Source organism: Thermobia domestica, chromosome 6, assembly GCF_964235325.1.
Source record: "Thermobia domestica chromosome 6, izTheDome1.hap1.1, whole genome shotgun sequence".
In the NCBI taxonomy this organism is placed as follows: Eukaryota; Metazoa; Arthropoda; class Insecta; order Zygentoma; family Lepismatidae; genus Thermobia; species Thermobia domestica.
Window position 1 is genome coordinate 273,878,039 of NC_137459.1, and position 22,180 is coordinate 273,900,218.

General features: G+C 35.3%; 1 protein-coding gene and 1 non-coding gene across 5 annotated transcripts in view; one reads left to right on the top strand and one right to left on the bottom strand.

The window, feature by feature from the left end:
- Nucleotides 1–18,955, top strand: part of LOC145688497 (epidermal growth factor receptor kinase substrate 8-like) — a 379,489-nt gene extending 360,534 nt beyond the window's left edge. For all 4 annotated transcript variants that reach the window (XM_081762831.1, XM_081762832.1, XM_081762833.1 and 1 more), the window contains one exon: nt 16,389–18,955. In XM_081762831.1, the coding sequence (XP_081618957.1) occupies nt 16,389–16,483 (95 nt within the window). In that variant the 3' untranslated portion in view covers nt 16,484–18,955. The remainder of the gene's footprint in view (nt 1–16,388) is intronic.
- On the bottom strand, nt 11,299–11,370 carry TRNAR-CCG (transfer RNA arginine (anticodon CCG)). The gene has a single exon. It is a non-coding gene; the product is annotated as a tRNA-Arg (tRNA).
- Nucleotides 18,956–22,180: the final 3,225 nt, after the last annotated feature.

The following is a 22,180-nucleotide window of genomic DNA, read 5'->3' on the forward strand; positions in this document are numbered from 1 at the left end:
GGAAGGTATTAAGAAAAATTTCTACTTTTATGAAAATGTATAATTTCTTTTAAAAATACTACATCCTTATTAAAGAGGTGATTACATGGATATGCTACCAGTGATTAACTAACTCTATGGCCTATGGAACCCGGAGGTTCAGTGCCGCGTTCACAAAAGCTCTCCACTGACTTCTATCTTTAGCTAATTGCATCCAGTTTCTACTTTGTATTCCTATCTCTGCGAGATCCATCTTAATATTGTCCTCCCATCTGCGCCTAGGTCTTCCTAATGGTCGTTTTCCTATGGGTCTACCAGTCAAGACTTTGAAAGCGTTTCTACTTTCTTCCATTCTAGCTACATGACCTGCCCACCTAAGCCTCCTAGACTTGACGACCCTAACAATGTTGGGTAAAGCATATAAATTATGTAGTTCCTCGTTATGAAGCTTCCGCCATTCCCCATTCTCGTTCCTCTTGGGTCCGAATATTCTTCTCAGGATCCTGTTCTCAAATACTTTCAGTCTATGTTCTTCCCTCAGAGTAAGCAACCATGTTTCACAACCATACAGAACAACAGGCATGATTATCGTTTTATATATTTTAAGCTTCAAATTCCTCGACAGAATTCGCGACGACAAGAGATTTTGAACCGAATAGTAACACGAATTCCCTGCTTTTAGTCGGCATTTAATTTCTTCGTGAATATGATTTTCGTCTGTTAATATTGATCTAAATATTTGAAAGTATCCACTTTATCAAAAGCATTATTTAATATTTTAACGCCTCCACAATTTGCCGTATTACGGTCCCGACGCACTTCCATGTATTTAGTTTTCTCTGCATTTACTTCTAAACCCATGTCCCTCCAAGCGTTTAATAAGATCGCTGCATTTATTTCTACTGTTCTCCTATCATCCCCTATTAAATTTACATCATCAGCATATGCCATAACCTGGTGAATGCCGTTCAACTCTAGGCCCTGGTTGCTATCTTTGATTTTCCTTATGGCGTATTCCAGCACAAAGTTAAATAATAATGGCGACAACGCATCTCCTTGTTTCAGGCCATTTTCGACGTGGAAGCTCGTGGACAAAAATTTTCCTACCCGGACTTTACTTTGGGATTCACTTAAACATATCTTAATTAATCTAATTAGCTTTCTCGGTATTCCAAGTTCTGTAAGAACGTTGTATAATGTTTCTCTCCTAACCGAGTCGTAAGCCTTTCTAAAATCAATAAATAGTTGATGTACCGGGGTATTGTATTCCCAGTTCTTTTCGAGTATTTGGCGAATGGTAAATATTTGGTCGATAGTTGATCGATTTCGTCTAAATCCGCACTGATAATCTCCAATAATTTCATCTGCGTATGGGGTCAATCTTGCTAACAGAATATTTGAAAGGATTTTATAGGATGTTGACAGAAGAGAAATGCCTCGATAATTATTACAGTCAATTTTGTCGCCTTTCTTGTGAATTGGAACAATGATTGATTCTTTCCACTCTTGTGGCAATTCTTCCTTGTTCCAGATAAGGAGAATGAGTTTGTGTATCTTGTTCCACAATTTTTCGCCTCCAGCTAAAATTAACTCAGCCGGAATTTCATCTACACCCGGAGATTTGTGTTTCTTCAATTTCTTTATAGCGGCTTCCACTTCTATTCGATTGGGTTCTGGAATATACGGCTCTGCGGTGTGTCTCTCCTTTTCTCCACGCACATTAGTTTTTGGCTGCGTGTTCAGCAAATCGTCAAAGAAATCTTTCCATCTATTTAAGAGGCTATCCGTATCGGTGAGAACTGTTCCGTCAGATTTCTTTAATATATAAACACGAGGTTGATAGCCTTTCTTAAATTCGCTGATCCCCTTATACATGTCCCGAATATTTTTATTTTTACTATTATCTTCAAGTTCCTTAATTTTAGCTTTCAAAAAATCCCGTTTCTTTGTTCTAAAAGTTTTGGAAGTTTCCCGCCTGATATCTGCGAAATTTTGTGTAGTTGTTTCATTCGGATTTTGTAGCCACCGTAATTTTGCCTGTTTTCTCTTCTCTGCTAGCTCAATGCATTCTTGGTCGAACCATGGTTTGTTCCTACGTATTTCCGCGTGTCCCAATTTTTCTATTGCTGAACTTTTAATGCTATCTATAATTTCAATCCAAGTATCCTCAACACTAGTGCACTCCGAGTCTTCTAAATCCGCGAATCTATTCGAAAGTTCAATCTGGTATTCCTCTCTTACCTGGCTCTCTTCTAATTTCTTTAAATTAAATCTCTCCGTTTTCGGACATTGAATATTACCTTTATTCAACGATAATCTCTCCCGTATTATCGCTACTACCAGGTAGTGATCAGTGTCACAATCAGCCCCTCTAAACGACCGGACGTCAATTATGCTAGATTGTCTTCTTCTATCTACTAAAACGTGATCAATTTGATTATGTGTTTTTCCGTCTGGTGATGTCCAAGTGTATTTATGAACGTCGCGATGTGGGAATTTTGTACTCTTCACGATTAGGTTTTGGGATGTTGCAAAGTTCACGAGTCTAACACCGTTGTCATTACTTTCCTTATGCAAACTTTCGTTCCCTATAATCGGTTTGAAAATATCCTCTCGTCCTACCTTCGCATTCAAATCCCCTAATAGAATCTTCATATGGTATCGCGGGAGTTGGTCAAATATCCGTTCCACTTCTTCGTAAAAACTATCTTTTATATCGTCACCCTTATCTTCAGTTGGAGCATGTACATTTAAAACAATAATATCACACCACCGTCCCTTAAGAGTAATAAAAGAAAGTCTGTCAGTAACAAATTCAACCCGTTTAATTGCTGGTAATATTCGTTTGTGAACGAAAAACCCTGTTCCTAACTGGTGATTTTTATTTCCTTCCCCGTAAAAGAACGTAAAATTTCCGGAATTCTCAGATCCACTTCCTTCCCACCTAACTTCCTGAACTCCTACTAAGTCCATCCTGTATTTCTCTAACTCACTCGTTACAGATTTTAACGCGCCTGCCCTATAAAGACTTCTAATATTCCATGTTCCAAATCTCATGTCCATTTTCTTTTGCTGATGTCGTGCCAAGTTATCAGTCCTTGTCCGAGGCTTTTGTGAATGTTTCTGAACAAGTACCTTTCTTTTTACAGGATGAGGGTGTTAGCCTTACCCAAACCCCCAAGCTGGAGGACCACTCCTAGTCGTCTGTCCGCGACTGCTTATTCAGTATATTCGCAGCTAACCTCTATATCTAGAGGCCTTCTCCTCGATCCGCAACCTGAGAACGCGCCATGCCGTGGTGACAGGGACCCACACTGTGCAAAATTATAAAGAAGAGGCGATTACAAATAAACTGATTTCTTATTATTAAAATTATACAATTTTATTATGATAAAATTTGTTCCAGTGGTATATGTGTGCAAAAAATCATACATAAAACCAAAGATAAAGTTTGATATCATATGCTAAAACACACACATGAAGAGCATGATACCTCAATACACCAATGATCACTCTATAAAAGTCACATTTGTAGGACATTTGCAGTGACATTTGTAGGTATTTATTAAGAGCAAATTTAGAAACTGCACGTGAAAAGCAAATGAAGGTGGTATAAACTAGTGCTGTCGAAATCGGTTTTTGAAAAAACCGAAAACCGGTTTTTGAAAAAAGTGAAATTTCATAAAACCGAAATGTCGGTTTTGAAAACCGATTTTGCGGTTTCGGTTTTGAAAACCGCTTTTGCGGTTTCGGTTTTGAAAACCGCTTTTGCGGTTTCGGTTTTGAAAACCGCTTTTGCGGTTTCGGTTTTGAAAACCGCTTTTGCGGTTTCGGTTTTGAAAACCGCATTTCCGGTTTCGGTTTCGAAAACCGCTTTTGCGGTTTCGGTTTCGAAAACCGCTTTTACGGTTTCGGTTTCGAAAACCGCATTTGCGGTTTCGGTTTTGAAAACCGCTTTTGCGGTTTCGGTTTCGAAAACCGCTTTTACGGTTTCGGTTTCGAAAACCGCATTTGCGGTTTCGGTTTTGAAAACCGCTTTTGCGGTTTCGGTTTTGAAAACCGCTTTTGCGGTTTCGGTTTTGAAAACGGCTTTTGCGGTTTCGGTTTTGAAAACCGCAAATGTCACAAAAATTCTACAGCACTAATATCAAGTAACGACGAGAAAACAGCAAAGAATCTTTCCCCACACCGGCTCTCAGTTGCCAGATGGAGGGAAATTTCCCTCGGCGGCTTAGGGGAAAATGATCAAAATTTGCAGAAGGAAAAGAAGGTATTTTTTCTTAAAATGTCCTAAAGTGTAGGGAAATTCTATACTTTTACAATTGGCAGAATAAAAAAAAATAAGCTGCAATTTCTCAAAGAGGCACGGCTATCGTTATTGGGAAGTAAAAAGATACAAAATAAAATATGATCGGTGTTTCCGTCTAGTATAAACTATTGCAGGTGACTGGGACTTGCGATAAGAAGCCAGTCGACACATGCAAAACCACAACATTCACATTTATCGGAGTGGCAACAAATCAACAAAAAAATTGTGTATTGCGATAGAGATTTTCTTTCTTTCTTTTCTCTTTCTTTATATTAAGAAAGGGAGGTGGTGCCTTTTTGTTAACAAAAGAAAGAGTGGCAGTACTATTTTTAAAAATATGGGGAGAGAGTAATAATAATATAAAAGATGTCAGTCTAAGTGGATGATATTTCAAATTGAATTTCATGAGTTGCATGTGTAGTGATCTTAAATAGGGATATACCTTATTATATCTCTGAGTGTTGAGTGTTGGCTTATTACCCTATTTTAGCGGGTACCACCCGATTTTTAGGTTATATATTCGTCCCCCGCTTAAACATATCTTAATCACGAAAAACCACCCGCTTTTTGGGGTTGGAGAAAAATCTAAGAAAACTTAGTTGATAAAGTGTTGGTATGATATATTCCCCGTAAACCGCTACACCTTTGACAATCTCAATCGCGATTGAGTTAAATTTGGACTCGCGCTCAGGCTCAAGCTCTGGGCTATCTGAGCAGTGCGCGTGTGCAGAATCGTTTGCTAATAAGAGATCTGCTCTAATGCACAATGGTTTTCTTTGTATATTTCATGTGTTTTCTATGTAATGTATTGGAGGTTCTATACGAATGAATATTCGTTTGTAGATGTTGTAACAAACATACTTGAATTATTCATACCTTCACAAGCTACAAGAATGCCGATCGACAATTTCAAGTGTAACTTTAAAGACTCTTATAGAAGCGAATTTACGTTTCGTAGCCAGGGCAGAACTCAGTTTGAAGCAAAATGTACAATCTGGAAAACTGTTTCGTTTGAAAAGTAGGATGCAGGGAAGCAAATTGGACCTCCCCTGATGTTTATATATTTTGTAAACTAGATCACGAGGAACACGAATCTGAAGGCGTTTTGACATTCCGACCTCCGGAACTCGAGATATTAAAACTTAAAGTTTAATATAGACGCTATATATAAAAAAAAACAATATTCTCTATACGAAACATATTATGTCCTGAGAGATATATAAAGGTAACCAAGAAAGTTCTGTCGCTTTTTGTGGAATTCTGTGTAAAATTGACCCTCATACCGTGAGTTTAATGCGAATGGAGATAAGGCGAAGATCAGTTGTTGGTGTGGGTATATCCGACATTCTACCTGGTTGTGGAAGTTCAGTTACAACGTAAACGTATGTAAGGACGGAGTGAATATGGAACCTCCACAGAGCGTCATAGGGGCGTGTATGCTGTACGAGTTCCAACTTGGATCAAACGCCACTGTAGCGGGGCGGAAGATACCTCAGGCCTTTGGTGAGGGTGTCGTGATTACGCAGACAGTGCAAGAGTGGTTTAGCAAGTTTAAGAACGGTGACGAAACACTCACGAAAGACGCACCACACGTGCCGGAAGACCAACACATGTACAAAATGAGGATCTTCAGGTAGCAATTGAGCCGAACAGACATGTGAGGAACTGGTGCTAACATTCAGTGTTAGTCGAGAAACCATTCGCCAGCACCTCCATCAATTTGGGAAGCACTACAAGTTGGGTCTATGTGTCCCAGATGATTTGTTTCCGGGCCAGAAAGTCCTCCTGTGTGTTTGGTGGACTGCTCACGACATCGTGCATCGGGAACTGCTACCGGGCGGTCAGAGAAGAACATCAATGCAACTGTCTACTGTCAGCAGTTGAGCCGTGTTCAAGAAAAACTCAATACCCTGGAGCCAACACTTCTCAATCGCTAAGGGGTTCCCCCATTACGGGACAACGCTATGCCCCACATAGCTAGAATGAGCCGGAACACCATCCTACACCTTGAATGGGAAACACTATTGCATCCACCATACTGTCCGGACATTATACCGTCCGGTTATCACCTGTTCCTTTCCTTGGACACTCACTTTAGAGGACTCCAGTTCAACTCCGTAGTAGAGGTGCTAAATGCACTTGATACCTTCTTCGCTTCACGGCAAACCAAGTTCTACCGCGAAGGAATCCATGCCCATCCCGAACGTTGGCAGAAGGTCATTGATACTGATGGGTACTATTTTTGATCTTCCAGGTACGTCTTTGGTGACATATCTATGCTCTAAGTGATAGGTCAAAAAGCGACAGAACTTTCTTCGTTACTTTTATACATATTACATAAAACTACTGTATAAGTTCTAGTATCTCGAGATCGGGAAATCGGAATGTCAAAATTCGTTCAGATAATTGCTAATTTTGGTCCAGTTTACAAAATATATAAAAATCAAATAGTGTCCTTTTTGCTTCCTGGTTACTTTATGTTCGAATATCTCGAGTTCCGAAATTCGGAATGTCAAAATTCCTTCAGATTCGTATTTCTCGTGGTTTAGTTTACAAAATATATAAAAATCAGTTGGGGTCTAGTTTGCTTCCGTTTTCACTGATGTTCGAATATCTCGAGTTCCGAAATTCGGAATGTCAAAATTCCTTCAGATACGTGTTCCTTGTGGTCTACTTTACAAAATATATAACAATCAGGTGGGGTCCAGTTTGCTTCCATGGTCAATTTATGTTCGAATATCTCGAGTTCCGACATTCGAAATGTCAAAATTCCTTCAGATCCGTGTTCCTGGTGGTCTAATTTACAACATATATGAAAATCAGATGGGGTCCAGTTTGCTTCCCTGCAGCCGAAAAGTACATTGAATAGTCGTCAAAGAAATAACTAAAAAAAAAAAAAGAAGCTAAGGATCGAACGTCAGTATTTGTCACCCTAATTTAGCTGTGACTTGTACAGCCATCGAATTATCCCTTTCGCACTGATGCTGCACATATTACCATAATAGTCTTGGAGCAAATAAAAAAAGTTAAAACACACATATAAATCAATACATTTGTCTCGATCGATAGATGCTTTCACAATTGTTAAAAGGTGTAATTAAAAACAGCAAACATTGTTTCTACTTTGAAAAGGACAATCCCTTATAAAACCGCAAACACGGTTTCGGGCGGCTTTCGCTTTCGAAAAGAGCTTTTTCGGTTTCAGTTTGGAAAACCGCTTTTGCGGTTTCGGTTTTGAAAACCGCATCTGCGGTTTCGGTTTTGAAAACCGCTTTTGCGGTTTCGGTTTTGAAAACCGCATTTGCGGTTTCGGTTTTGAAAACCGCATTTGCGGTTTCGGTTTTGAAAACCGCATTTGCGGTTTTCGGTTTTCAGAAAATCGGTTTTCTCAAAAACCGAAAACCGCAAATGTCACAAAAATTCAACAGCACTAGTATAAACTCATTGAATGCGTAGGTCAAGATTTTTACATGCTTTCCTTTAACTCTCAATGATTCAACGAGAAACCAAATGTTGCAATTTAATTTACATCATTTCTTGATGTCATACAATGATGAATTTAGCACAGCAACAAAAGTCAGGTGACAATACAATATTCCACTATTACTTTCAAATATTCTATATATTTATATGCTTTTCAACTAAGAATAATTTTACTTGGACATTGTGGACAGTTTCTCACCTTCCAGCCTTAATTTTACTCATTCCCGACATTATAAGGCGATGACATTAGTAAAAGTCAAAGGCATAAGTTGTGCGAAAATAAATTATTCAATTGCTATTTTTGTTTATATATTTTGGTGGTCCTTATTTTTTGACTTCCGAGTTTTTTTTTTAATCTCATCCTCCTAAAATACTTTCATATCAGACAATAACCCATGAGAAAAGGAGCTCAATTAAATAATATTAAATGGTGTCCCAATCTCCCCCAAGTTTTCAATTCATTTACAGTATACCATATGAGGCAAACGTACCTTGTAAGTTAATAAATAGATATTATGAAGGTAATAACTATTAGATGATTACTGATAAGTTCGAAATGACGTCAAATGTGAGTTTGTGATGCAAATCAATCCAACATGGCTCTTTTCCTATTCTAAAATTTGGGTCTAAATCCAAAAGGGCAGCCATGATATTACCATACAGAAACAGATTTGGTTCTACCTCTGTTACTCCTGTCCACGATATGGCGTCACTCCTTCTAACTCTTCGACTCCTACAACGTATCCTTGACTCATCTTGTATATTGCAAATGTGTTCAAAAGTTGGGGTCACTTGGGACACCGTTTAATATTACTCAATTGAGCTAAGTTTTCTCATGGGTTACTTTGGTTTGATGTGGAACCATTTTAGGTGGTGAGAGAGAGAAAAATTCGAACGTCGAAAAATGAGGACCACCCGTATATATATACGTATATATATAATATAAAAAATATTACGTAACTAAGAATAATTTTTAGTTGGACCGTACGGAGATGGAGTGTACTCTATTATATAGTAAAATATACGGACCACCGCACTAAATTTTCTGGGACTAATTCCTTAAACTAAATCATGTTGTGCTGCAGTCACTAATGGAACATTTCCTTCTGAAATAGCAACGAAATTATAAGGCATTTCTGGATAATTTCGTCCCATCCCCAAAAGTAAAGTATTCTTGGTAGATTTTTTCCATAAAATAATGACTTACGCCTTACGTTAGAATTATTAAATTAACTATACATAAAACTACATGAGCTGACATAAATTATTGATCACTTCCTGTAGGGCTACAATGATTAAATTTGGCATGATTGTAGCCTTCCGAAACTAACCCACAGGAAAATTTTCCAAAAGTGAATATTTTTAATTTTTAGGGGGTCTAAAGAGGGGATGAAGAATTTCCCCATGTTATTTAAATGGGCCTTTTCTTTTGGACCTATAATCTCATGTTTTAGGCACTTAGACTTGGAATAAAAACTTGAAATTCAGTATGCTTGTACGTTTTCGTTAGCGTTACCTAAGTGAATCATCAGAAATAAAAATTCCGACCGTAGAGTGGTTTATGGGGAACCGAAAAATCTTTCCCATGTTATTTATATGGGACGTCTTCTGCACCCCAAAATGTTTAGGCACTTCCGGCGGGATTAGAACGATGAAATTTGGCATGATTGTAGCCTTCGAAGACTAACCGAGATGAAAATTGCCAAAAATGAATACTTTTAATTTTTAGGGGTCTAAAGGGGGGATGAAGAAATTCCCATGCTATTTAAATGGGCGTTTTCTTGGGATACAAAATCTTATCTTTTAGATAATTAAAATAAGAAAAAGAAACGATAGAATTATGGGTTCACGAGGCCGTAGGCCGAGCAAAGACAATGTGTGGGGGCGGAGCCTCCGGACGGGCAGATTCAGGAAATATGAAGAGCAAGTTCACGAAATTCACTGTTGATGCAAAGGCTGATAGATAAGAAATGCGAGGCCGTAGGCCGAGCAAACGTGGGGGGGCTGGGGGCGGAGCCCCCAGCTAGCCAAAGGCTAGTTTGTATATAAAACAACGAAATTGCTGAAGTCATATTCAACAAAACTTAAACTCACCCGAAAAGTAAATTATCCCTTGTGGATATTTTCATGGAAGTTATTTATGCGACATGATACGAATGTTAACGAAACATTTGTTTATGAATTATGAACAAAATAACCTGACTCGTTTTTGAGAAGGTAGTTTCTGGAGAGAAACTCAGCACAAGAGTAAACTACCTCTTGTGAATTTATTCGTAAGTAGTAATTAACGCAACATGATAGTTATTTATGAAATATGAACAATATCGCTTAAATCGTTCTTGAGAAAATCGTCCGATAAAGAAACTCATCCCCAAGAACAAACTATCTCTCATATTGTTTTTAGGACAAATGACCTATGTTGAATTGTCAGGTTATTGATGAAATATTTATTTATGAAATATGAACAAAATCACCTGAGTCGTTTTTTGAGGAAATCGCTCGGAAAAAGAACTCACCCTCAAGAGTAAACTAACCCTTCTCGATTTTCCCCGAGGAAATCATTTATACCATAGTATGGGGTTCTTATTGAAAAGATTGATTTATGAAATATAAATAAAATCGTTTGAGTCGTTTTTTAGGAAATCGCTAACTTTGATTTTCATATTTCAGTAAACTACTCTTATTTTTAGGGGTAGGAAGAAAATTCGAAAAAATCTATCTGGATAACCGGAAGTTTCGAAATCGCAACCCAGCTGCAAGTTTTTGAGGTTATGAAACTTTTGTTGGACTGTGGTTGTAGAAATTTTCTACATTCTGATTGAGTTCTTTAGTCAGTTGTGTTGGATTACCTATACGGTTCTTTGTAGAAATGCTCTGCAATGTTCAACGATCCATCTCACCTAAGCTTACTTTCGTCTCCTATTGTTTTCCTCTAATGTTTTACTGCGTGTTCTCTATGCCGTCATTGCCTTGGACTCTGTTGGTCTTAAATCTTATTATAAAAGGAAAGCGTCTCAGTCTGTGAGTAACATTAATTCCTAAAATTCCCAGTTGCCATTCCGCTACGTGAGCTGTCTGCCTGACACCAATAGATGACACTAGAATGCCGGCAGTTTGCAGATTTAAAACAATTGTGACGATGTAATTGCAACATGAAAACTGCATGTTTCAGTTTAATTGGTTCAAAATAGAATAAGGCCGTAACCATATTTAGATTTGAGCATTAACCCTTGCACTACCTAGGTATTTTTTTTGTAACTTGGACTACCAAGGGTCATTTTGTACCCACTTGTTAAGATTAAATATATCAAAAGAAACAAATTAGAAACTCACAAAAATCTACAGAGACTGAAATAGAAAAAATGAAATGAAATTTTTAAGTTTTACGTCCCACGGTTATGCCGTTAGGCTAAAGAAGACGGTGATGATGAGAGATGAGTGAAATGGTGGAATGAAGAAGGTGGGAGGAAACGGGAGAACCCCGAGAAAACCCACGAGCACGGTGTTTGTCCACCACAAAGTCCACATGGCGCGAGCTGGGATCGAACCAGGGACCCCAAGCACCGGAGGTTAACGCTCTACCACTGAGCCATCGCGCCCCCCATGACTGAAATAGAGTACACGGAATAAGACTAACAGCTATTTATTATACTGCCATCTAGGAGTGACACTTCTAAATGTCAGTCATATCTCCTATCAACGGGAAGGGGGTACTTTGAGCTGACCGATTAAAATACCAAATTTATGATACACACTAACGTTTAATTTGCACCACTGTAAGGTATGTGCTTTAGCTAAACATGTCGAGTAATGGCTATATAAGAAAAGATTAGAAGAATAATTACAAAAAACATCCTGTGGTGGGCACAAAATATACCACGGTTGGTAGTGTGAGGGTTAATATTTGTGTATTACTACAGTAATTTATTTTTACGGTTTAATGCAACTGAAACTGTATTATTTCAATTTAATTATTTGAAAATAGATAGTGATAATGCTGAATATGAACTGCTTTGCCGTTTTTTCATTAAGACAAAAACCACAACCAAAAAATAAAATTTAAGCATTAGTATTTGTGTAACCGAAAGTTAGTTGGTAAAAAAAAAAAAAAAAATGTAAGCAGTTACAACTTCTAATTAAGAACGGTTATAACCTACAGTATACAGTGAGCTGAGGGCTTGGGGTGACAACTAGTATAGATAACATGCGAATAGTCTTGGATACTCTTGCACCAACTAACTGTGGATCCACAGTTCGCCTTCTTCAAAAATTGGAAAGGTCTCGAATTTTGTACCACTAAGGTCTGGCCTATTGCGAACATGAATCCTTACTACACTGCTACGCGTACTACTCATTATTACCCGTCACCGTATCAACACAACATAGTCCTAGTACTCTATAAATGTTATATTTTCGACAAAGATTGTGTGTTGAAGTACATGGGATGTTTCCATTATTTGAAAAGTGTTTCTGTTGATGTATTAGTTACTTGCTTTATGAGTCATTCCATATGAAATCACCAAATTTGAAACTAAAATGTGGCTCATATGTTTTAAATTTTATTCAAATTTTGTACGTGTGTTGTGGTACTCAAACATAACTCACCTGTAAAATGTTACATCTCTACCTCAAAGGGAACTGCTGTAGGAGCCATTCGAAATTTGGGGGTTTTGTGCAAAGTCCGCCTTCGACTTGAAGTACTGAAAACGCTGGATCTCTGGAGATATTGAAGCTATTTGAAAATGGTTTTCACTAAAACAATCTTAGGATCTGTAGCATTTAAAACGTTGTAGTAATGAACTTTACAAGTGGGTTTAAGCATATGAATTTCACTATCAAAGAAAGAAAAAAGAAGAAAAAATGTCAAAATTTGGCAAGTATTTCTGAAAAAGGCCCACCTAACACCAACCTCAAATTTTCAAACTAAGTAGCTTTGGTGTTCCTCTTTTACATATGAAAAAATTAGGAGGGTGTTTTTTGGTATGTTCAAGAAAAACAAACAATGTAAGTTGAGGGCAGATCTAGGTACTTTTTGCACAAAACCCCCAAATTTCCAATGTCTGTTTCCAATTTTCCATGTTGAAAATATTTATAATTGTCAAGATGTGGTGACTGAATAAATGAATTGTGCCAGAAATCTGAAACTTCAAGTACCATTGCTGAAAGAACTCAGATTCTGTCATTAGTTCCAAAATCATGGACGACTTTGAAAACTGTTGAAACATTTCAAGCAACGGAGTATCTCATTCGTAAAACCCAGAAGATCTAAAAGGAGCATTGTATTTTAGCCAAACATGGTTCTAAAAAAGGACATAGTATTCCTGCAAACACCTTTAATTCAGACACAGAATTTTTGCAATAGTGATGAAGTGCCCTGAAATGCTGGATTGAGTGTCAGTGTCAGTAAGCATATGAATTTCACCGTCAAAGAAGAAAAAAAAAAAAAAAAAAAAAAAAAAAAGAATGTCAAAATTTCTCAATTATTTCTGAAAAAGGCCTACATAACATCAACCTCAAATTTTCAAAATAAGTAGCTCTGGTATTCTTGTTTATCATATAAAAACAATAGGAGGATGTTTTTTGATATGTTGAAGGCAAAAAAAAATATTCAAGTCTCATATTATTTAATTTTCTAGTAATATGAGTTGCATGGCTAAGTATGTTCCTCTGCAATGGTTGATTAAAAAAAAAAAAAAAAAAAGTAAAAACTCTTCCTTAAATATAATTTATAAAGTTATTTTAAAACAATATGTGCCTATTACGCAGCCTATATAGTGCTGTTTGATTTAATAAAACAAACACGGAACAATAGTGAACTATCGTTATATAATACACAAATAACTTTCACATGTTTGGTTGATTGTAAGCAATTTGAAATATTGAGCCTAAGATCTCTTATCACCAATTTTAGAGAAGGTCTTCTCAGTAGCTTGAATATCTTCTTCAGAAATGCTGTGATTTCGGCCAGTATCAGTTAAAATACTGGGTACTCCAACATTGATGATGCAGTTTTCTTATGGAATCGAGCATGTAGCAGGAGTTTTTGGCCAGAAAAAACATTTTCGTGGGTCCATGGGGATGAAGGAAATTCACATTAGTCACGATGTTCTTGTGAATTCTCAACTATTTCTCCAATCCACCATTTCTCTTCAGAAATCACGCAATAAATTGTTCACATGAAAGATTAATGTCTTTCGGTTCTGCTCAAATATTTAGAGTGAATGTTGTCTGAAAATAATACACGACTGACTTCAAGTTTCAACAGGCTGATGTGTTCATAATGATTAATTTCTCTTGCAACATTATGGCTTTTCCACTCTCTTTTGAAGCATTTGAAAAATGTTTCCAACATATTCTAGCATAAAATAGCGTTTGTTTGTAGTTTGGCATTGGTTGTAGTTTGAGAAAATTCGAAGAAATTGGCAACAGTAACAATCCGGTCGTCCAGTGGCCTCTGTAAACTAGCACGTCTCGCTAGACATTTAAGCGTCTCAACTATGTCATCGCAAATACTTTTTCTGAGAGTTCTAGCAAAATATTTCAAGTTTTATATACTGACAAAGTTTTATATATATATATATATAATATGTCTTTATATCGGGCTGCTGACCCTGACCCATCTCCAAAGTAGATAACGTGTTTAATTTGAGGAAAAACATAGTTAACATACTTCAAAAGAATAACTTGGAAAACATAAAATGTAACTGTGTCGTCCTTTAACATATCACGGACACAACATAATGAAACATTTGATAACAGAAGTTACAGGATCTCTTAGGATGTTGCATTTACAAAGATTAGAATGCTGCACAGTTGAGTAGAATGTTGGTCCTGTGCCACTCTTAAACTTCATCTTGAATAACACAAGAGTAATTTCCAGCAAAATCAACTATAATTAAGCATGATTTATCCAAAGTCTCTATTGTGTGTATTTTAAGTAGTTGCTCTGGGATTTAGCTATGAAGTGATGCTGCGCTAATTTGTCATTTTATTCCTACTAAAATCTCAATGAAGTCGTCTGTATCTTTAATCATTGTCTCCATTTGGGTTCTGTCAGTTTAAATCCATTGTTTGTATTTATATCTTATGAGTGAGCCAGTTCTTTTAATGCACGAACGAGATACTCTGTTGTTGTTTGAAATGTTTCAATAGTTTTCATAGTCGTCCATGATTTTGGAACTAACGACAGAATGTGAGTTCTTTCAGCAAAGGTACTTGAAGTTTCAAATTTCTGGCACAAAGTCCTTGGCGTTTCACTTTTTAATTATTCAATCACCACAGTCTTGACAATTATAAACATTTTCAACACGGAAAATTGGAAACAAACATCGGAAATTTGGGGGTTTTGTGCAGAAACTACCTAAATTCGCCCTCAACTTACGTTATATATATTTTTTTTTTTTGAACATACCAAAAAACACCCTCCTAATGTTTTTTATATGTTAAAGAGGAACACCAGAGGTACTTAGTTTGAAAATTTGAGGTTGGTGTTAGGTGGGTCTTTTTCAGAAATACTTGCCAAACTTTGACTTTTTTTTTTTTTTTTTTTTTTTTGATAGTGAAATTCATATGCTTAACCCCACTTGTAAAGTTCATTACTACAATGTTTTAATTGCTGCAAATTCTAAGATTGTTTTAGTGAAAACTATTTTCAAATAGCTTCAATATCTCCAGAGATCTAGCAGTTTCAGTACTTTAAGTCGAAGGCGGACTTATGTGTTTTTTGCACAGAACTCCCAAATTTCGAATGGCTTCTACAGCAGTTCCCTTTGAGGTTGAGCTGTAAAATTTGACAGGTGTGCTATGTTTGGATACCAGAACATTTGTACAAAATTTGAAGAAAATCTAAAACACATGAGCCACCTCGGTTTGTTGATTTCATATGGAATGGCCCGTACTTATTTCGTCCTTCCTCTATTTAATTCGTCGTATTTTCTTTCTTCTTTTTCATTTTTCTTTTTTTTAATGATTGCCAACCAGATAATATTCATATTTACTAAATTATTATGTTGTTTTTATTAGATACATAGAATTTTGTTACAAAATAATTTCCAGATAATCAATCGGTTATATCGCAAATTTAATATATGACTCCATTTGAATGAATGGATTAATTGCACAGAGGAAATAAGTATTTTCATCAATTAGTCGGTTTACTTTGTTCGTGGACAACATTGCTTTTGTACAGCTGCAATGAAAAGCATTTAGAAAGTGTGTATGTAAGTTTGACCTCCAACATATTTTTACTACGATTGTATAGCCACTGTCAAAGACACATATATTATAATCAGTGGTCAAAGGTTTTCTGTATTGAATGAAAAGTCCAATGTAAGTTACTCTAATTGTAGGGAATAATTTTAGAAGTTGTCTAATGCGTTTTGCAAAAAGTATTATTCTAAAACACATTGAAAATTATTAAGTTTGCAAAAGTTTATAAGATAATCTGAAGAATATTAGAAAACACGTCCAAATTCATTTTTTTTTCAATCTCTTCTATTTCATTTTTTTTTTCTTTCTTTTGTGTATAATCATATGTATCTGCTTTTGTTTGCTGATGTTTCACCAGACAAGAACTACATATAAAGATTTCTGATGCAGTTTCTTTTAAATGTTACAGAACAAGACGGTTCAGACAAAGATGAATCTTTTCTTCAGACAATGCTCCGACAACAGAAGCGGAAGGTCCTTAAAGCAAATGACAGTAGTGTGTAGCCAGACACTTAAAGCTGCAACGTTGACCAAAGTAAACGCCGATGGAATAACTTAATCGTTAGCAGCTGTGTGCATTATTTCCATCGAAGCTAAAATTTCCTTTTGTGTGCTTAGGAAAAGACAAGTAATACGATCAGTATAACTGGAGAGAAGTATAAATATTAATTTATATTTATCCCCTTTTCGTCTATACACCAGATTTTTAAAGAAAAAAATTAAAAAAAAACAGTAAAAAACACCCTAAGAATTTATATTATAGAACATAATAATGCATAAAACATTACAGAACATAACTCAATATGGAGCAAGTATAATATATTAGATAATTAATAGTTTATCGTAGAAGTATGTTGAATATTATTATTTTGTGGTAAATTGTGTATTAGTTAATTTTAAGTTAACCAGTCGTACTGGAAAATGCAGTGCAGGTATAAGGCCCTACAAATAACAGAGAAAACATTCAAGTATTTATATGGGATAATCTTCCAATACGTAAATGATGCTTTAAGAGGAACTTGATATTATTAATGTTCCATACCAAAGGTATATAGACTTTTATTTACTGTTTGATTATATTGCAATATGACTGTTTTATAATATATTATAGATTTTATAATAAAATTAAATAGTAAGTTAGTGAGTAAAATATATATATATATATATATATATAGAATATAGAATATTAGAGATAAATGTTTATAGATGTATAATTCATTTAACAGAGTTAAATACAAAATCATTTAAAATGTCTAATCAAATGAAAATTCATAAACAATAGAAAATTTGAGAAAGCAGGGCAGATCCAGTGTTGACAGGTATACAATTTTTCTATCTGTGATAAATACCTGATACATATTTTTGTACATCCATTTCAGACTATAAAATTGTTTCTTAACAATGTACCTGATAAATACGTCTTGGCACCACACTTATGTTTTAGTCATGTGAGATTATTAGAAATTCGCATGAACTCTAGTCGTTGTATGTCTAAATGGAATGAATTATAAGGTGGTCAGTGAAAAGTATCAGCAATATAATTTAGAAGTACGTGTTTTATTTGTTACGTTTGATACATGAGGTATCATCTTATTATCAACTTGAAGTCAGTCTGTTTCCCCAGCAACAGAGTTTAGAAATTCATGTGAATATAGTCCCGTTTCTCTAAGCACTTATGTTTATATAGTTTTTGTGAGACGTATCATGTACAGAGATGTTAAAATTAAAGTCATAAATATAAATTACAATTTCAGATGAGGTGAAGAGGTGGATTTGTATATATGGTTGTGATGTCTCTTCAAACACATTAAATCTCCGTATAATTTTAGTTTGGATTGTTACATAAATATATCCAAATTCTCAAAATATGAGTTTTATCTGTGAAATGCATAATTGTATTTTAATGAAGTTCTTATTTGTTTAAACTCATGCATTCTAATATGTGTACAGGTAAGATAAAATCAAGTGAAAGTTGCCTAATAATAAATGAAACGTTTTGTTGAACTTGTTTTATATATATATATTTTCATTACTACAAGCGTACGATAATTCGAATATATATAAATCATTACAGTCCATTATAATAGCTTCTAGTTCAAGTAAATAATTTAGTAGGATAAAGAGTCATGAAAAGAAGATGCCAGTTGTAAAAGGGATCCAACTTTAATTTCAGAAGATGTTCATGGGGATATTGTAAGAGTTCTAACACCTCAACGCTTTATGTATACTAAATGCAGTTAGTTATTAGTAGTATCAAACGTCCGGCACATCAATGTAACATGATCCGAAAATGTGTTTCAAAATTCATTAGATGGCATCGCGTTTTCAAAACCAGACATGAATGGAATTGTTCCGTTTGTCTTCGTATTAATCAGTGTCCAAACATATTTTCTTGTCCAAAGTATTTGGATTTCTATTCTTACTTGCTTTAAGAATATTAGAAATCTTAAAGGAGCATAAATTTTCTTATTGTATTCAATGGGTAACTATGGTTCTCAGAGGGCGAATAAAATTTAATTTCAAATAAAATTCTAAACAATATAAGAAAATACAAAAATTCCAGTAGTGTAAAAAGAAATCTTGTTTCATTCTCTCAGATTATTGTATCTTTCTTTTAATGAGCAATTATTTTAGATGTTATGCTTTAAATGAATATTAGTAGGATATAGAAAAATTGTGTAAATATTAACTTCCATTCATAATTTGTAAATTAATTCTATTAGAAGATGTGAACTTCATAGTTTGTCATTCATAAAAATTTTAAAGCTTTTATAAATTTATCACATATAAGTTGTTATATGTAAATTGTGTGATGTAAGAAATCAGTGATACAATTTCTGAATCCATTGTAGTTGAAAACAACATTTGTTTCTAATTTTTTTTCTTTGGAGGTCACAGTTGATTTAATTTAATTATATATATTTCTGATATTGTACAATTGCGTTCAATCTTGAATAAAATATTTGTATTTACATAGATCTGTGAAAGCATTTAATTCAGAAGTTCCTTTCTTTGAGGATTATATTCGAGTAGGTTTTATGTTTATAGGGTGAACAATAATTACAACCATATTCTTATTGACATATGAGTCTATTACTAGTTATGCTACTGTTTTGTTTTCATTGTAAAATGCTCAGTGGTCCTTGGCGTTTCACTTTTAAATATTAATGTAAGCTCGAGCGTTAGCAACAGAGTTACGCAGTTACATTACATCCTGGCACTGGTGCATACTTCTCCCTAGTCGTAGTAATATTTTCCATAAGATAGTGTCTCATGAAGCGAAAGTGTTAGTTGGCGAAAGTATCACACGTATGTAGTATTTTAAATGGGAATATATTGTTTTGCTCAGCAAATAGTTTATGTTTAACTAGTCATAGTCTCCAAAATATTCAAGTCATGTAGGATTCTGGCTTACACTTCTCCTTTAATGTACTAACTCATTCATTTGGAGCGCAACAACAACAGTGGGAATGGATGTGGAAGAAAGTAGACCAGGGCCTATATTTAAAGGTGCCATGCCTGCATTTGCCTAAAGAGCATTTGAGAAAATTCTGAAATAATCTTAGGATGATCAGCTGTGAGAAGCTACTCCCAAACCTCCCGACTTCGAAGCACGAACGATAATTGCTGGTCTGCACTCACTTAGTGAAAACTAAATATAAGGTACTGACTATCACAATGAACTTTCTCGTTCTCACTTCTTAAATTGAATCATACGTTATCATGCTGTAGTTGTTAATAAACAAAACTATAATAGGCGTATCGAAGAAAACTCACCCCACGAACAAATTACTTGTGACTTAAATAAATAAATGAATGAAAATGATTTATACTCTATTCCAGATTTATTAAGGAAACATTTATTTATGAATTGTGAACAAACTTGCCTATTTTTGAGACAATATTACGTGAAAAATTCACCCTCAAGAGTAAAAGAAAAATGAAATCTTTTAATTTAACGTCCCATGATTCTGCAATGTAGGCTAAGGGAGCCGAATGATTAAGGCAAGTGAATGATGTGGGAACATTTGGTGGAGTGACAGTGTAGAGGGAAACGGTAGTACCCCGAGAAAACCCACGCGCATGATGTTGTCCACCAGAAACTTACTTGGTCGGGGTTTGAAGCAAGGACCCCACGCACGTTCTACCCACTGAGACACCATGCCCCAACTTCAAGAGTAAACTCTCTCTTCTGGATTCTTTATTGTAAAATGATTTATACTATTTGTAGGTTTGTTAACGGAAGACTTGTTTGTGAAATATAAACAAAATTGAATGACTCATTTTTGAGAAAATTAACTGAGGGGAAAACTCACACCGAAGAGTAAACTACCTTTTGTGAACTTTTAAATGAAAAATTGTTTATATCATATTGTGGGTTTGCTAGCAAAACATTTATTTATAAACTGTTCAGCAGCCGTGTTAATCCCAATGGGGACACAGCTTCGATGCTGACGTCCCCATTACCCCTAATCAATCAATCAATTATTTATAAGTTATGAATAAAATTTCCTGACTAGTTTTTGGGAAAGTCATTCGAAAGAAACTCACTCCCAAGAATAAACTACCCCTTCTGGATTTTCCTCCGAAAAATGACTTATTATATTCATAATTTTAAATGAAATATTGATTTATGAAAAATTAATAAAATTGTTAGAACAGTTTTAGAGAAAATCAATTTTTTTTTATTTTTGTCCTTTAGTAAACTACCCTTATTTTTGGAGAATAGGAGGAAAATTCGAAAAACTTTTATTTGAAAAGAATCTCATAAAAGACTTAAGCTTAAAACTTGGTGTGGACTTGTTAAACTGTATGGTCTCTAGGCAAGTGTAGATTAGGACAAAAAGATTCTTCGGTACGTAGCGGCCATGAAACTTGTAATCCTGTTGAAATCTCGAATTAAACTTTTTCACGATCTCCATATTTTCTTCTCTCCTATCGTCGCTCGAAAGAAAGGTAAAAAAAAGCGCGTCTGTTATTTTGAATTCATTTTACACTAGCAGCGTTCACCCCGCTTCGCTGCGGTCACCCCGGAACGCAATAAACTTTGTTACTTAGATAATTTTTACTTTTTCGCTTTCAAATTGCATTAAATGTTAACATTATAGCGCCTGTCATTTATGTTAACCCGCCGAGTGATAGCAGCGTTCACCCCGCTTCGCTGCGGTCACCCCGGAACGCAATAAACTTTGTTACTTAGATAATTTTTACTTTTTCGCTTTCAAATTGCAGTAAATGTTAAAATTATAGCGCCTGTCATTTATGTTAACCCGCCGAGTGACACGGTCATGCGGGTTGCATATAAATACGTTTATTTTTACCTATGATGAACTAATAACAAAGGATTTGTACGTATGGACACTTGAATGGTCAATTATCTCAAGACACTGGTAATTAAAAATTAAAGTGATATGATAAAAACCATCTAGGGTCCAAATCCTAATAACCCCCCAAAAATAAAAGAAATTGGTTCAGCCGTATTAGCGTGATGAGCTAACAAAGGATTTGTGCGTTCTCTTTTATAATATAGACTAGCAGCGTTCACCCCGCTTCGCTGCGGTCACCCCGGAACGCAATAAACTTTGTTACTTAGATAATTTTTACTTTTTCGCTTTCAAGTGATATGATAAAAACCATAGAAGATTGCAGTAAATGTTAACATTATATCGCCTGTCATTTATGTTAACCCGCCCCGCTTCGCTGCGGTCACCCCGGAACGCAATAAACTTTGTTACTTAGATAATTTTTACTTTTTCGCTTTCAACTGATATGATAAAAACCATAGTAGATTCCAGTAAATGTTAACATTATATCGCCTGTCATTTATGTTAACCCGCCGAGTGACACGGTCATGCGGGTTGCATATAAATACGTTTATTTTTATACCTATGATGAACTAACAAAGGATTTGTACGTTATGGACACTTGAATGGTCAATTATCTCAAGACACTGCTAATTAAAAATTAAAGTGATATGATAAAAACCATCTAGGGTCCAAATCCTAATAACCCCCCAAAAATGAAAGAAATTGGTTCAGCCGTATTAGCGTGATGAGCTAACAAAGGATTTGTGCGTTCTCTTTTATATAATAGATTATCTTCTTTACATTCTAATTGGAATAGTTCAGGGGACTTGGAAATTTGTATCTTTTGTTATGCTACTACAAATAGATACACCAGGTCATTTTGCAATTTCGGTTA